Source organism: Corythoichthys intestinalis, chromosome 1 (genome assembly GCF_030265065.1).
Source record: "Corythoichthys intestinalis isolate RoL2023-P3 chromosome 1, ASM3026506v1, whole genome shotgun sequence".
Lineage (NCBI taxonomy): Eukaryota > Metazoa > Chordata > Actinopteri > Syngnathiformes > Syngnathidae > Corythoichthys > Corythoichthys intestinalis.
The window spans coordinates 12,846,295-12,863,532 of record NC_080395.1 but is presented as its reverse complement, the minus strand read 5'-3'; the positions used below and the strand labels follow the sequence as shown (position 1 = coordinate 12,863,532).

Genomic DNA, 17,238 nt, shown 5'->3' with positions numbered 1-17,238 from the left:
GTCCAAACGCAAAATTACATGACTTCAATCAAAAATGGTGTTTCAATAAAAAAAAAAAACTTGACTTAAATAATAAAAAAAAAATTCAATCAAAGAAAAATAGTTTTCAAATATATTTTTTTGAGTTTCAAATTTATTTTTGCATTCAAACACATTTTTTTTGGATTGAAGAGACGTTCTCTTCGATTGAAAATATATATTTTGATTGAAGCAACTTTTTATTTGATTGAAGCAACTTTTTTTTGGATTGAATAATAAAGACACAAATCTACCTCCATATACAGTCAGGTATTATTGGAGCCACCTAGCATCGCGGTTGCAACGGCGTCTTCCCCACTTCTGCTCTGCTCTCTCGTCTCCGTGAGTCCGTTTCTCTCAGACTTTTTTTATTCAACCAACTTAGTAACGCATTGTAACGCACGCCTTTCCCGCCTCAGTAACGGTAACGGCGTTGCCAAGATGAGAAAAGTGATTAATTAGATTACCCATTACTGAAAAAAATAACGCCGTTAGCAACGCCGTTGTATTCTAACACCGTTATTAACAACACTGATCAAATTTTTAAATATTATATTTGATCAGTCAAATGAAACAACTTGCTTTGAGTGCAGGCATCTTGCAACAGCGACCTCTCTTTGCCGTCCCTTCGCCTCGAAGTTGTTCTTCCTTGCACTCTTCTATTTTCGTACTTTTGGAATAATTAGGTCTCATGGCTAGCGAAAAAAACTATACCAAGTGAGAAGACCGAGAAGCTTCAGAGCTTTAAAACGAGTTTATTGTTATGTTCCTTGATGGATGAAGTGCAGCGGTAGTGGTACAGTCAAGACCGAACTTTTAACGGACAGAATTTTGACCCTTCATAATTGAGTTCTTGATAGCTATGACTCAAATTCAAATCATATTTTTGGAACCCGGTGATTTCAAGTAGTTTAGTTTCAAACGCTTCAACGTATCGGTTGTTGTCACCTACGTCATCACGACCACCTGAGCCGCCATCTTTCGTGTATCTCAGTGACCTGGACTACATCCGCCGCAGTCACGTTTGTTTTGTTGACAATTTTGCGGGTAAGCAGCCACGCGAATGTCATATCAAAATGGAAAAAAGCCGGAAGAACGACAAGACTCCTTATGTGGAGAAGCTTGAAAAGGAAGCGTGACATCGGTATTTGTCAGTTATGGTGCCTCTGATGTGGTCTGGAGACCAAAGATGACATGTTTGCGTGTGATAATGAGAACTGCCCCATTATTATTTAACCTGGGTTGGTCTACACAGCATGACACAGCTAAAGACATGTGTTGGTTCTGCTCTCTGTGCTCCACTTAAGTTAGTGGTGGTTGGTAGTTTGTGATTTGTTTTAACTGACAATTTGGCAACATTAAAAGTACCTGGCCAAAGTAGTAAACTGTCGTCCTTTGTATAAACATTATTATGCGTGTGTGTATATATATATATACTTATATATATACATATACATATACAGTATTGACACAAATGCTGTACTTACAAAGAATAAGATTCAAGATGACTTAATATGTTTTATTAAATACAATCAAGTCACAACAAAATACAAAATATCAATAACAGCTAAGTTTGAAAGGCTGAAACGGTTAGCATAGTTAATGGTATAACAGTACAAACTACACAACAGTTAGGCAAAGGTTTGAAAGGACACCGCATACATAAACAATCTTATCCAACAATGTGCAATCTTCGCTGTCACATGGCAGAACCAAGTTAATAGGTGCAGTTCCTGTTGGATCTTATACTTCTGGCAAAGATTACCAATTACCCGTTCAACATGGATCCTCAAATGTGCTATCTTCCTAGTCTCCTCCACATCTCTACCAGCTAACTGACAGCGACCTTTTGTGAATGCAGGGAGTTTGACCTCTGCACATAACATACCCACATGTTCTTGAATATCAAAGCCTCTGTCAGTCAAGACAATGTCCCCGGGCAAAAGGATATTAAAAAAAGCACTGTTCAAGGTGGTATGTTTGTCACTTGTGTGACCACCCCAACCTCTTGACATCAAACAAATTCCCCCCTTTGGTGTGATTCCAATTAGGTATTTCATGGTGTAGTTATGCTTGTAACTAGAAAACATTTGCGCACGCGCCTTAAGATTTGATGGTTTCTCTGTAAAAATTTCAAAAAAACTCAATAATCACTGCAACTCTGCGTCTGAAGGACTCAACAAACTCGTGAGGCATTGTTTTATAGAGTCTTTCCCTGTTGGTCCAAACAATTGCTCGTCTCAAGTTAGCATGTAAAAAGGGCACCATGTTATTGAACACTCAATACACAGTCTTACGGGAAACATGGAATATGTGTGCAATGTGTAGTGCAGGCAGGTCCAAACGCAGGCGCATGAAGGTCAGAAGGAGCATCTAAAGGGCGCTGAAGGCTCTTCCTGTAGCTCACCAACGTCTTCCTCCATCCTCAATTTCTCACACCTACTTCGTCTAGAAGAGCGGTCCACGTTGGTGGGCTGAACACATGTGTGTCCCAGGCGTAAGGATGGTGCCCAGTCAGGGTCTGCGTCATTTATTTCATATGCTGGTTTTTCTGAAATTACAAAAGTCGTATGTCATACAACAGGTTAACATTAGTTACTTAAAATGGATTTTAAAGCTTTGTAGTGTGTCTAAACTGGTGGGGACTGCCTTCATATGGCACTGATGTGTATGCAACAGATTTTATTTTTTTAAGTTTAACTGATCATTAGGCATAACAAACAAGCAGAAGATTCTTCTGGTGATTTAGTAGATCTGTAGTCTCCTCCACAGAGTGCTTGGTCAAGCATATCAGTAGCCTAAGCGAGAGGTAAATATAGCATTTTTTTCTAACACATCCCCCATACTTGCAATCATTCATTGTGTGCTGTTACATCTTCATTACTACCCTTACTTTGTCACCTTTGAACTGTTTTTTGTGTACTAGTACCAGACGGTGAACGCCTGTTGCTTATGCACAGTTAGCGAGTAGGGATACAGTTAGCCTCTCTTAGACACTAGCGTGGTTAGTAAACAACACAACCACACGCCATAAGCGTTTAAATGCAGTCAGTATCAGCATCCGAAGAACATTAACACTTCCAGTTACTTACCTTTATGGAAATGTAGGGAACAGACCGACATGTTTTCAGTTGATGAATGAAAAGTGATGGCCTTTTTTCTCACCGCTGCAACCATTCGAAGCCTCTTGGTCAACTCATCTGAGTTCCATATCTTCTCTTCCAGGCGGGAATGCTAAAAAAAAAAAAAAAAAACTATCCCATCCTTTTTTCCATTCGTTTCTATCATGGGACCTAGATTGGCAGTATATCACACAACACGAGTGTACCATTTTCAACGATTACCTAGCAGAATGGACGCCTAGCAAAGGATCTTCTTCTTCTTTTTGTTTATTAGCAGTTTACCCCTCGGTGCCGTGGGGCATTACCGCCACCTACTGGACCGACGGTTTAGCACGAGATCTGGCAGTTACAGACTAAAAGTAATCCCTCCTGACAACCAGTGAAACACACCCAGAGTGTAGCTAAAACCCGAGCCAAAAAATTGGATAAATGACATACTAACAACCGAATTAAATACTAATGAATTACCCTCTTCCTATATCCTGTCCAACAACCCTGTGTCCCTGAGAAACTTTATTAGCCCTTTTTGAATATTGGCCCTTTTCATCTGCAGAACATTTCCCATCCCAAATGTCTCTTCTGCCTGGTGCAGCACCATTCTGAACCGATCCCTCTGCTCTCCATACTTCCCGCATACCATTAGAATGTGTTCAACCGTTTCACGCTCCCCACAGTGTTTACATTTCCCATCTTTGTGTTTTCCTATCCTATGCAACGAATCATTTAGCCCCGTGTGTCCTATCCTCATTTGACTCAACACCACCTCCTCCCTTCTGCATCTCCCCAATATCCTTCCTACACCCACCTGTGACTGTATTGAGAAAAAATGTCTCCCCGTTTCTTGTGCTTCCCAATACTCTTGCCACCTCTTTTGTATGTAGCCCCCAATAATGGATTTCCCTTCCGCTTTACTCAGGACGCCCCGCCTTTCTATCCCCAGTGCTCTCAGCGATTGCTTGGCCAGGATGTTAGCAAAGGATCTTCTTCTTCTTCTTCTTCTTTTTGTTTATTGGCAGTTTACCCCTCGGTGCCGTGGGGCATTACCGCCACCTACTGGACCGACGGTTTAGCACGAGATCTGGCAGTTACAGACTGAAAGTAATCCCTCCTGACAACCAGTGAAACACACCCAGAGTGTAGATAAAACCCGAGCCAAAAAATTGGATAAATGACATAGTAACAACCGAATTAAATACTAATGAATTACCCTCTTCCTATATCCTGTCCAACAACCCTGTGTCCCTGAGAAACTTTATTAGCCCTTTTTGAATATTGGCCCTTTTCATCTGCAGAACATTTCCCATCCCAAATGTCTCTTCTGCCTGGTGCAGCACCATTCTGAACCGATCCCTCTGCTCTCCATACTTCCCGCATACCATTAGAATGTGTTCAACCGTTTCACGCTCCCCACAGTGTTTACATTTCCCATCTTTGTGTTTTCCTATCCTATGCAACGAATCATTTAGCCCCGTGTGTCCTATCCTCATTCGACTCAACACCACCTCCTCCCTTCTGCTTCTCCCCAATCTCCTTCCCACACCCACCTGTGACTGTATTGAGAAAAAATGTCTCCCCGTTTCTTGTGCTTCCCAATACTCTTGCCACCTCTTTTGTATGTAGCCCCCAATAATGGATTTCCCTTCCGCTCTACTCAGGACGCCCTGCCTTTCTATCCCCAGTGCTCTCAGCGATTGCTTGGCCAGGATGTCCACTACCTCATTTCCCTCAATCCCCACGTGCGCCGGGACCCACACAAACTCCACCCTGAGCCCACCTTTCTGTGCTTCATACATTAGCCTGTGCAATTCAAATACTAAGTCAAGTCTACTGGACTTCATGGTTAAAATACTCGTGAGCGCCGACCAACTGTCCGAAGCAATCACTGCCAATTTTATCCCATTTGTTTGAACCCAACCAAGTGCCATTATAATTGCTGTTACTTCCACTGCATAAACAGACAAGTGATCTGTACACCTCGTTTTAATGTCCACATTGTAACTCGGCACATGTACCGCCGCCCCAGTACGTCCAGTTTCCGGATCCTTCGACCCGTCCGTAAATACCAGAACGCTTTGCCCATACCTCTGTCCCAGATACTCCTCAGCCACTATACCCTGGTTTCCCCTCTCCCGGATCACTTCCTTAATCCCAAAATTTACCACCGGCATTGTGAATAGCCAGGGCGCAACACTGGATACTGGTACTGTTTTGCCGAACTCCAACTGGCTAAGCCCTGCCAGTTCTGCCACTGCATTCCCTAGCAAAGGATCACGTCGCGGGCTTGTTTTTGTTCTGCAATACACGAAAACCCACAATGCATTGCCCCAGAAACGTCACGAGACAAGAACAGATTACCCTGAAGTTTCAGGGACTGAACGTTTCTACTTCCGGTTCACTTGACGCAACTTCCGTGTACCCTCGCCAGACTTGCAGTTCTTTCCTGTAGCATTCTTCTAACCAAGCGCGTTTCTTCAAACTGTTCTCATCGGGTGAGTACCCAAGTAAGAATTTATTGGACTAAAACGTCCTATCTTTAAGATTATTGGAAGTTGTTTGGCTTGATGTTGAAGCTTCCCAGGCTTACTTCACTTTGTTGTGTTAGCTTAGCTCGCTAGCCAAGACACGCTAACTCATTCCGATTGCTTAAGCTTAAAATTTGTCTTCAAGATGCGACAAAATACAACTGACTGAAGCCTAAAGAATCGAGACGTGGATGATGACGAGGTGAGGTAATCCAGGCCACGACGAGCAATTGAAAAACGAAAGAAAATGAGGGTAAGATTATGACATTTTGATGCTTTTCATGCAATCGGTCTTTGTCAGGGCACGCAACGCTTGCAAAAGCCGCAGTGCATTGTGGGTCGAATCGCCATTTTGAGTGCTCACTTATTGTAAACAACTGAGGAGTGAGAATCGTCTTTGCTTTCATCATTGTCTTTGATAAAATGGGTCACTCGTGTTGTGTGAAAGGCTGTCATACTAAATCACACGACAAAAATGGCAGCAAAGTCGACCACGACGTCAGATCTTTTCGTCTTCCCTCTTGGAAAAGAGGTTATGGACAGCAGGTTGAGGAACTAACGAAGCGGCGTCGGATGGCCTGGGTCGCAGCGGGGAAAGAAACGGAAGGGCATCACTTTCGACACCATATCTCCCTGCGTGTTTGCGCTCGGCATTTTCATAAAGGCAAGTCGGAGTTTTTTTTTGTAAGTATTGATACTGAATATGCTGTTTGTTTTTGCTTTCTAAAGTCGCTATTTTCTCACTGGCTAACCTTAGCTAGCTAGCCTCACTTGTAAACTACAGGTAAAGAGGGAGGGCAGTGGAAATAGGTTAATCTGTTCGTGATAAATCAGTGTTTAATTTATTCAGTCATCGTTTATAAAAACATTATATGATTTGAACGATAAAGGTAAACAGCAAAAATGCACAGAAATATTTGTCAATGCGTAAGATTTCCTTTTGTCATCTGAGAGATCTGATGGGATGGTAGCATGTCTGATTAAGTGTTTACGATTGTGAAATGCCATGGAAATATCCAATTTTACCTAGCTTTCTAAATAAAACCTAATGTGATTGCACGTGAACCAGCTTATGAAATGATGGAGGCTGACCCAGACTGAGCACCATCCCTACATCTGGGACACACATCTGTTACACTGACAAACACTGCACGCTCTGCAAGACGAAGTAGGCGTGAGCAGCTACCGAAAGAGAGACTGCAAGCACCAGAGATGAGGGTCCAGCAGAATGCAAACATTGAAGAGCTGCAGACCAAGGAGGGACCATCTGAGCCTGGTGAAATAAACAGTCACCAACAGAATGAGGAGGGGACACCTGATGCTGGAGAAGAAAGTGATCAGCTAATCACTGAGGATGAGACGCAAAACACCAATCAGGATGTGACACAGACTGTGATTATTGACTGTTTTGAATTTTTCACAGAAAACCCATCAAATCTAAAAGCACGTGCCCAAATGTTTTCCAGCCACAAGCACCACCACACTATGAAGTATTTAATATGTATTACACCCAAGGGAGCCATTTGTTTCTTATCAAAAGGCAGGGGAGGTCATACAAGTGACAAACAAAAAACCCTAAACAGTGATTTTCTTGATAATTTGTTACCTGGGGACATTGTCTTGGCTGACAGAGGTTTTGACATACAAGAATGTGTGGGCATGTAGTGTTCAGATGTCAAACTCCCAGCATTTACAAAAGGCCGCTGTCAGTTAGCAGGTAGAGATGTGGCGGAAACTAGGAAAACAGCACATTTGAGAATCCATGTTGAAAGGGTCATCGGAAATGTTTGTCAGAAGTATAAGATCTTAACAGGAACCATACCCATAAACATGATTCTTCCATGTGAAGGTGAGGAAGCCACAATGTCGGATAAGGTTGTCACTGCCTGCTGTGCCCTGACAAGCCAGTGCCCAACTGTAGTTTAGTACAATTAGTTTTCTTTTCGTAGTGTTTGTACAAGCAAAGTTTTTTTTTTTAATACGTTTGTAGATGACTTAAACCTGTTTAATAAAGTATGTCAGTAACAATTTTGAAGTCTTCTTCACTCTTTTCCTCTCTCAGGTACATAAAGAACTAGTGTTGGTTTTGATAATGAAAAGTACTTTTTTTTTTACTAATTACATTCAAACAATTTTGTGTAGATAAACACTGAATAGAAAATACGATGTTTGCTAACAAAACGAGAAGTTTGACAGTTTTACTTTTTTAGATGTATAATTTTTACTAAAATTCTCAAAACAGCAGCAGCACAATGGTAAACAGAAAATAGCAATACAAGGAAATATAAAACGTGCATATAAAGTAAAATACATAACACTAGTTGTAGAATAACGTTTTCAAGTAAATTTGTCCCACTTCACATGATAAGTCCTGCATTGAGAGAATTGCACGTCTTTGCATGGCAATGTTAACACTGAAACAAGATATTGTGCAATATACATGAAATTGCATGTCATTTTGACAGTTCCTTCACCTGTTTTAGTCATGCGATGTTTAAGTTCAAGGTACAATTCAAGTTCAACAATGTTCAAGTAAGAGCTGGATCATGTTTTTGAGAGGAGCAACGAGAGTGAGACTGTGTTGTTGCGGTCCTGCGGTCGAAATGCGGAGATCCTGCACCGAGCCATTCGTTAAATGTCCGTGAGCTTCGACAGATTTATAGTTTTTAAAATATAAGCGCTGATACCGTAAACTAGGGAGTTTTTTTTATATCCAGCGATGAAGTTGGAAGCAGTAATTTGGCATCGGAGCTACTCCTGTTCTGGTTTGTTTACATCCGTGGTACACTCAAAATGGCGCATGGGGGTGTGTCCGCTAGTTTGGGCACGTGACTGACAAAGACCGATATCAGACTTAATCCGCCTGTTATCAGTGATTGCGACTGTAAGGCGAAAATCCCATAGCTGGCTTGTGTTACGCAGTGTTGTCATGGATTACTTGAAAACGTAATTTAATTACTGATTGCGCCTCAAAAAAGTAATCTAGTTATTTACTGATTACTTCATTATCAAAGTAACCCAAGTTTCTTTAAAAGTAATCTATCAGTTACTTTTTACCCATTTTTCTCCCTTTCCCACCTCAACATAAGAATGACAACAGAAAAATGTCATCACATGTAATTTAATGATTGATTGAATTTATAGGGGAATATCAGAATTTTTCACATAAACACCGTGACTCGCGCTATCTTCGCCACTATGGCGCTCTGAAACCAACAAATATCTGACAAACTGCTTGGAATTGATTGAAATCAACTCCACTGACCAATTAAACCCCGCTAACTCTTAAGATTAAGCCTAGGGTGACCAAACGTCCTCTTTTGCCCGGACATGTCCTCCTATTACGTGCCCTCCGGAGCGTCCGGCCAGGTTTCATAAATTCATGAAAATGTCCGGTTTTTATGATTTTTCACGGGACCAATTTGAAGAGAATCCCTCCGGCCGCTAGGGAGCAGTCCTTGCCTGCGTTGACGTGGCTCCTACCAGTAGGGGCGGGAGAAGGCGTAGATCTTCTTCTTTTTTATTGGCAGTTCACCCTTTGTTTCATGGGGAATTACCACCATCTACTGACGGTTTGGTGAAAGATCAGACTACAGTAAGGAGTTCAATAAGGAGTTCAAAAAGACGTGGGTCCGTACACCTTTCTGTAAGTTTATCTCCTGTTCATGTCGATCACGTGTCTTTTGTTGTACATAGGGTTATATGTGTACACGGAGATGCAGTATATTATATGAGTCTTGTAATTGTTCTGCGTTAGTTAGTGGTTGAATGCTAAATAGCTGTGTTTCTTATGAGTTTTTTTTACGATAAATACATCGTCGTTGCTACGTCAAAGCTATGAAGCGGCTGCGCATGTAGGGGGTCCAACCTTTTGCTGACACGCTCCAGAATGAAAGAAAAATACTCACCTTCATTCATGGATATCCACAAATCAACATTCCTTCGCAACGTCTCAACACTCGGCTCGAATGTCCACCCGCCTGGCCCACGCCTTTTTCAGTCCCACAACACATGTGACGCGAGACCAAAACGGGAAGTAGCTGAGAGGTTGTCATGGAAACACGTACTGGGAACCTTTTAGCATTTTGTATTCAAAATGCTCTTCGTGCATGACTACAATATTCTTCATTCTACATACATTATGAGGCAATGAAAAAATAGTAACGCAGGGACCCTAAGGAAACTAACTTTAATCAGATTACTGGTGTAGAAAAATGAACGCGTTCGATAACTCGTTACTGAAAGGAAGTAATCAGATTACAGCAGTGTTGGGCACGTTACTTTAAAAAAGTAATTAGGTACATTACTCAGTACTTCTTCCACAAAGAAACTGAGTTAGTAACTGAATTACTCTATAGTAAAAGTAACTAGTTCCCAGGGAAAGTAACTATTTCCGTTACTTTAAAAAGAACTTGTTGTATGTCAAAGAATTGGAAATTTTCTGAGCAGTATTCGAGTGGAATAGGGAAGAACAGACAGGCAGTTAACTTGTTAGGTGCTTCAGCAGATTTGAATTGCTTACGACAAAAGCTTTGTCCCGGGACATAAATTACACATTCCATGCAGGCTCTTTCCTTTAATTTCGACAAACTTGAAATAGTGTCTATATCTCCACCTCTTAAAGGACAATTTTTCTTCTGAATGCTCTGCCATCCCGACCCTGTGCATCTGTTTTGCATGTGTGTTTGCCGCATGCGCTGTTCGGGTTTGCTTGTGAAATCAGTCAATCTGATTGGCTTACCACGACACATGACTCTAACCCTCAGCCAGTCACAATCACTTTCATTGCATCTCTCGAGGGGCTGCATTCAGGTAGGCTCATTTCCCGACAATTCACGTCACCTTCAAAGCGTCTGCCGTCCTCAAGATGGAAGCAGAATTATTGCTGGCTGACAGTGGGAGATGGGAACGAGGCTAGCATCAGGTGCAGCAAATACAGAAACGTTACCAAACTTTGGAAAGCATTGTCTAATAGAATGAGCAGGGACAAACCGCTTGGAGTCAGGAGTACGTGCGCTATTCTCGAACCTGAACGCACCCCAAGTCTTGGATGACAAATCAACCGAGCAGAGAGTTGACCCGACACGGCTGGTAGTTTCTTCAATTTATTCAGAGTAAGTAACGCACCTTTTTTGACCTTGTAACGGCGGAAAACCCCGTTACTGAAAAAATAACGCCATTACGTAACAGCGTTATTTATAACGGCGTTACTCCCAACACTGGATTACTGTAACGCGTTACTGACAACACTGGTGATACGTGGCTCACTATAACGATGACCTTACGATAAGGCGACACAACAAATATCGGTCAGGAAATCATTCTAGGATATTCTACAAAACAAGTAATGAACAGGAAAACAAGCTAATTTTATCCTTATGCTGTGAATTTAAATGAGCTTATCACGAGTAGCCGTCCAATCCGTTTGAACTGGAAGGTGTGGTACGGATTGTCATTCATTCCACTCACAATTCAAACAGAAATAAGCCTGTGACAACATGCAATAAGTCAAAGCGTGATTTAAATACGATGTGTTGGTCGTTCCATATTTCAAATTTTAAAAAAAAATTTTTTTTTTTTTTAGTTACGCTGCAGCAAGCGTGTCATGTTGGCTGGTAGCAGCAATGAATGAATGAAATTTTTATTGTCATCATCATCGGTATCATTGACAGTTGCAAAATGTGATATGATTAGCCCAAAGAAAGAAAGAACCGGTGAAAGGCAAGGGCAGACGGGAGAAGCATACTCTCATCAAGACCCGTCCCCGGCAGCCAAGGACGCACAATCAAACATGGTAGAGTTGCATACATCACATTACATGAGCTCCCCAACATGAATTTTCTAATCAAAAGTTATTGATTTGCCATAGCACTTAAGCAATGTTGTCAATTAGTGTGAGTTCATTGATTAGGGTGATTGTCAGATTTGTGTAGGGAGGAATATCCAGACGTGAAGGTGTTGGCCGGACATGGCCGTTGGTTTGGCGTAGGTCGCATTGTTGAGAAAATTCTGTCCAGTGAACTCAGCATCCAGTCAAGCAGCTCTATTGTATACAGCTGTTACAGTTCAGGCAGCATGCACATAAACGAGCAGTTAGTGATTTGTGTTTGCTACAGGGCATATTTTCAGGGCGTGCAATGTTATGACTTTCTCCGTCCCCGACATTCCGAATATGTATATCGTATATGTGATCAAGTTCATGCAAAATTGAGGTTGGAAAGTAACACTTTTAACATGAAAACTCGCTGGACTACTGCATTTGAAAACAATGCGGACAAAAAAATGTATTGCTGACCATCCATGACGAAACGCGAGGTGCACTTTGATTTAAAAAAATTTTTTTTTACTGAGTGTAAAGTTTGCGGTTAGTGGTTTAGCTAACGTACTTCAGGTGAACATTTAATATAAAAGCATTCCATGTTCTGATTTCTGGGGGCAATCTCACATACTTCAGATTCTACAATAAGAATAGATTTAAAATGGCACCCATTATAAAAAAAAACTGATTATCAATGATAATATGATGGAATTAATGATAATAATTTGGCTTCAAATTTGTTAAAATGCGCACTTTGCAGGACAAGATAACAGTAATTTTGGATCAGAATAACACTTTTAATGGGCTCTGATTGGCAGACAACAAAAATGACATTGGATTTCTCACCTATTTCATCTTTTGCATTTAGATTTAAAATGACTCATGCATTGTTTTTTTAATATGTATTATTTTTAATATAGTTTGTTTGATTTAATAGAATCAATTAATTGCATTTGAATGGGTGATTTATGAGGATTTATTGTCACTGCATTGATAGTTGAATTGTTAAAAAAAAAAGTCTGACAATAATATCGCATATCGGCAATTTATGAGACAATATATCGCCTACTACAGGCATGAAAATCTCACCTTTCAGCGAAATTCGCCGTTTTGAAGTAAAAAAGGGCGACCTACGTGAATTGCGTAGATCCGAGGAGAAATTCTTTTTGGGAGGGGGGGGGGGTCGGGAGGTTTTATTTAATTATTATTATTATTATTATCATCATGTGATTAACTTAGTACGTAAACTGAGCACTTAAGAACACAATCAGCAAATCCTTCTAGATGCTTCGCCGACGAGAACCAATCATCGGCCCAAGTTGCGTTCCATTATTCCAAACGCGCGCACTCCTTACTGTACATGGAGTGCTCGGAGAGCCTTTGGTTGCATTGCAAAGCTGCGGGGGAAAAAAGCAGGCCTTATCCACACCGGGGCAGACCAGAGCGCAGCATACACACTTGCCTGTATTTGCCAGCAGATTGAATTTGGTGAGTAATGGTTTCAATCGTTTTCACATTTTGCGATATAAAAAAGTTACTGCCATTCGTTGCAGCTTGCGTTGAACACTGCCAGAGCTAGCCAAATCTCCCATGAAAAAAAATAGCTTCCGTTAAATTGGCGTCAAGCTTGTGTATTTAGCGGTAATATAAACGAAGAAACACACTGTTGTGTCAAATTAAGCGGCATGCTCTCGGATGGAGGGGGCGCCTCACATCGCTCCCGTCGTCAGCCGGAGAAGCGTTATTTACGTTTGCGTAAGATACATATATATATATGACATGTTTTTCACTTTTTTCACCAAAGTATCATTTATAAATGGTTTTCAAGCACTTCAAATTTTAAGAATTATGATAAGTTTTAAACATGTTACTGCCCCACCGAATTATTTTTAAACAAGAATAAAGTAGTAAGAAAATGCTTGGCTTTATTAAATGCTTCATAGTGAGTCTATTCAAACCCTCTCAGGCTTTGGTAAACGGTGATTGACACATGTGCAAAGTTTTTCTTTTTATATATATTTTTTTGTTTGAAGCAACTTATTTGATTGAATAGTAAAGACAAAAATGTCCTAGCCAAAATGTGGCCCAAACGCAAAACAACATTACTTCAATGGAAAAATTTGTTTCAATCAAGTAAAATAGTTTTCAAATGTTTTTTTTTTTTTTTGTCTCAAATTTATTTTTGCAATCAAAAACAATTTTTCTTATTGAAGTGACTTTTTGGGGATTAAAAGTATATACTGTATTTTGATTGAAGCAACTTTGTTTTTGATAGAAGTAACTTTGTTTTTTGATTGAATAATAACACAAATCTACCTCCATCGTTATTGAGAGAGAAAGAAATTAAGAAAGCTTTAAAACTAAAAGCCACCGGGGAGTCTGTTTTTTTTGTTTTTTTTAATATTTATATTTCATTACATAGACATGCGTCGTAGGGAAGGGAGATTGAGGGATAAAAAAAGGAGTTAGATGAGGCTGCTAAAGGCAGTGGATACCTCATCAGCTGGGTGAATAGCAGACCTGGTAAGAACAAGTTTGCAAGGATAGTCGGGTATTAAATACAATTATAAACACAATTACAATGTTATTTTTCTATAAGATTTTATGTCATTGCTTTATTAATCATTAGGTGCTAGAGTTGTTAAGTATGGATAGTAATGAAATAATAGTTTTAAGAAAACTGTGCTGTTGGTGGCTCAGTGACTATCTGATGTGGTTTGTTCTCAGATGAACAAGTTGAGGAAGGAAGTTTTGATGCAGAGGTTGAAGGAAGAAAAGAGGCAGACTGACTGAGTCACAGCCAGAAAGTGTTGATGACAGTTTTGATTTCTATTCAATGTTGCCCCCTCCCAATTAAAGTATGTCACAGTCACAGCCAATTATGATCTAAAGCTGGTTAAAATTGAAGTTATGTTGTTTTAAGGTGTATTAAATACTTGTCCATGTGCCCCTTTTGATCTACGAGCACCCGCCCCTCCACCGGTCTCTGCATGGCCCTGCTGAAACACAGTGTGGGTCGACAGAGCTCAAAATTTTGTTGGGGTGTACAGTGTACTGGAACATATTTCCTCCACACCCTTCTCACCTTTTTAACCCCTGACCCATTTTCATGCCTGCTACTAAAATTTGTGATTGCAACAGGCCTACGTTCTACTTCATGTGTGAGTCTCGCGTGCGGAAGTACTACATGCTCTACGCTTCCTACGCCAAAATAAAAACATGCATCACAAAAAAAAGTCAACATTACAATAATAATAAAAACAAATTTGTCGTACAGTGCAAATAACGTAAGTCGGGTACGTCGGGTAGTCCCAGGAACTACCTGTATTTTTCTCCATATCGCCAACATCAACAAATCACATGATTTTCTTTTTCCACCCAGTGTCCCACAGATGTCACTGTAGAAGATCTTGACCATGAGAAGCGCGATCCCCTCCATGTCAAACAGGAAGAGGAGTCCGAGATGCCGTTCATCAAACAGGAGGCAGAGCCAGAGACCCCCGACATGAAAGAAGAAGACCAGGAAGTTGAAATCCACATGTTTCCAATGGATGTCAGTGTGAAGAGCGAAGAAGTTGAAGGACCAAGCGAAGAGAGCGGAGCAGCGAACCTTTTGACCGACAGTCCGTTTCAGCACGTGACAGCAAAAGTAGAGGGACGATCGCAACCGGAGAGCCTCTCAGCACCGCTTTCGGACAGCGACGACATAACGTCACATTCTTCTGACTTTAATACTGATGAGGAGGGTGATGACTTTGACCAAAATGCTTCAAAATCTTTAAAGAAGTCATCATTGAAAAGAGACACCAAGGAATGCATGGTTGGGAAACCTTTTCCCTGCTCATTCTGTGATAAAACATATTCTTGGAAACGTAATTTAAAAGCACACATGTGGAAACACACCGGGGAGAAGCCTTTTGCCTGCACACTTTGTGATAAAAAATACTCCACGAGGACAAATTTAAACATTCACAAAAGAAAACACACTGGAGAGAAGCCTTTCGCCTGCACACTTTGTGGCAAAAGATACATCGATAACAGAGGATTAAACATTCACAAAAGTAAACACACGGGAGAGAAGCCTTTCGCCTGCACAATTTGCGATAAAAGATTTAATCAGAAAAGTGATTTAAAAACGCATAAGCGTACACACACGGGAGAAAAGCCTTTCGCCTGCACACTTTGTGGTAAAGGATTTTCTCGGAAGGCTAATTTAGAAAGACATAAGCATACACACACTGGAGAAAAGCCTTTTGCCTGCACACTTTGCGATAAAAGATTTTCTCTGCATTGTAATTTCATTAGACATAGGCATACACACACTGGAGAAAAGCCTTTCGCCTGCACACTTTGCGATAAAAGATTTCATCAGAAGCCTCATCTAGAACGGCATCAGCTTACACACACTGGAGAAAAGCCTTTTGACTGCTCACTTTGTGGTAAAAGATTCTCTCAGAAAACAAATTTAGCAAAGCACATACGCAGACACACTGGAGAGAAGCCTTTCGCACTTTGCGATAAAAGATTTTTTCAGAAGACTGATGTAAAAAATCATCAGCGTACACACAGCGGAGAGAGGCCTTTCGCCTGCACACTTTGTGGTAAAGGATTTTCTTGGCCGAGTCATTTAGAAAGACATAAGCGCATACACACTGGAGAAAAACCTTTTGTATGCTCACTTTGCTTTAAAAGATTTAGTCGGAAACGAACTTTAGCAAGGCACGCAAGAGTTCACACTGGGTAAACACCTTTGAATTGCAGCGTGTGACAAAATATTCTGATTCCTGCCACGCATTTACAGTGGAAAATTCGGTTATTCGGTTTCCCTTGAGCCTCTTTTGAAAAAGTTGTTGAAATGATTTTTCAGGTACTGTCCTTTTTCTATCCAATATATATGGCGGAAAACACTCAGGTGACTTGAAGTTCCATTCTGAGACCCCCAATTTGACCAAATTTCAAAATTGTCCGATATGCATGTGTGATACATCATTGGAAAGCTTAAAATCTCAGTTTTCTGGGGGAAGAAAAAATTTGAACAGAAGGGCATTTAAAAAAGAAAAAAAAATTTAAACAGCAAAACCCTATCTGGAGGTGAGAGCACGCCAGAGCAGAATTACAGACGTCATGACTTTAACGAGATATTATCGCGTAGTTTGTTTCGATCCAAAAACTCCATGTAGCATGTACGTATCACTGAGTGTCAAGGCACAGCTGTGAATTGCCACAACCGGATTTTTTGGAGATTTTATGGATCAAATATAGTAATATAACAAGGGTCGTGATGCAGAAATTGCAGACATCAATGGGTGGTCGAGATTTTCATATATTTACCCCTTTAAATGTTTTTTTTTTCAATTTTTCTTTGTTTGGATCGATTATCATCTAACATATCGGACAAAATTAAATTAAGCGATAGTTAAGTGGTAAATTTCCGTGACGTTTTTTTACAGACAGCTTTTTTTTCATTGTGACGTTATTTGTTTTAAAGTTAAAATATGCAAGTGAATAATTTTAAATTTTTTTTTTTTTTTTTAAACGAAATTTTAGACATCAATGATTCTAAGCTAAAAATGACAGACATTTTGAAAAATTACCTTCGTTTTATGGCTGGGTTGAAACAAGCGGTTGCATGACGTCTGTAAAAGGGGGTTTTCAAGGTAAAACGGACAAATTCAAAATAGTTCGGAGGCTTAATCCGCCATGAATCTGCTATGGCAGCATATAGACATATAGTTCTGTCAAACACACAAGTTGTTGT

The 17,238-nt window shown here is 40.5% G+C and overlaps 2 protein-coding genes across 6 annotated transcripts; one reads left to right on the top strand and one right to left on the bottom strand.

Moving 5' to 3' along the window:
• Positions 1–1,557: 1,557 nt before the first annotated feature.
• On the bottom strand, positions 1,558–5,452 carry LOC130915851 (uncharacterized). Of its 2 annotated transcripts, XR_009063174.1 has the most exons (3): positions 3,363–3,931; positions 3,111–3,252; positions 1,558–2,569 (listed from the first exon to the last, which is right to left on the bottom strand). XR_009063174.1 is itself a non-coding variant. In XM_057836006.1 (2 exons), exon 1 carries the CDS (start codon positions 5,306–5,308, stop codon positions 4,355–4,357), a length of 954 nt encoding a protein of 317 aa, XP_057691989.1. In that variant the 5' UTR covers positions 5,309–5,452; the 3' UTR covers positions 3,111–3,252; positions 3,946–4,354. The 2 variants fall into 2 exon arrangements, 1 of the variants encoding a protein (XP_057691989.1); XM_057836006.1 differs by lacking the exons at positions 1,558–2,569; positions 3,363–3,931 and adding an exon at positions 3,946–5,452.
• Positions 5,453–5,532: 80 nt separating this feature from the next.
• Positions 5,533–17,011, top strand: LOC130915821 (zinc finger protein OZF-like). Of its 4 annotated transcripts, none has more exons than XR_009063166.1 (3): positions 5,533–5,629; positions 5,808–5,915; positions 6,193–6,704. XR_009063166.1 is itself a non-coding variant. In XM_057835929.1 (3 exons), exons 2-3 carry the CDS (start codon positions 5,910–5,912, stop codon positions 16,222–16,224), a joined length of 1,368 nt encoding a protein of 455 aa, XP_057691912.1. In that variant the 5' UTR covers positions 5,533–5,629; positions 5,808–5,909; the 3' UTR covers positions 16,225–17,011. The 4 variants fall into 4 exon arrangements, 2 of the variants coding, with proteins under 2 accessions (XP_057691912.1, XP_057691920.1); XR_009063167.1 differs by having other exon boundaries at positions 6,111–6,215; XM_057835929.1 differs by lacking the exon at positions 6,193–6,704 and adding an exon at positions 14,863–17,011.
• Positions 17,012–17,238: the final 227 nt, after the last annotated feature.

Excerpts from the sequence above, each read along its gene's own strand:
- LOC130915851 (XM_057836006.1), bottom strand. The coding sequence starts at position 5,308 with ATGCCGGTGGTAAATTTTGGGATTAAGGAAGTGATCCGGGAGAGGGGA.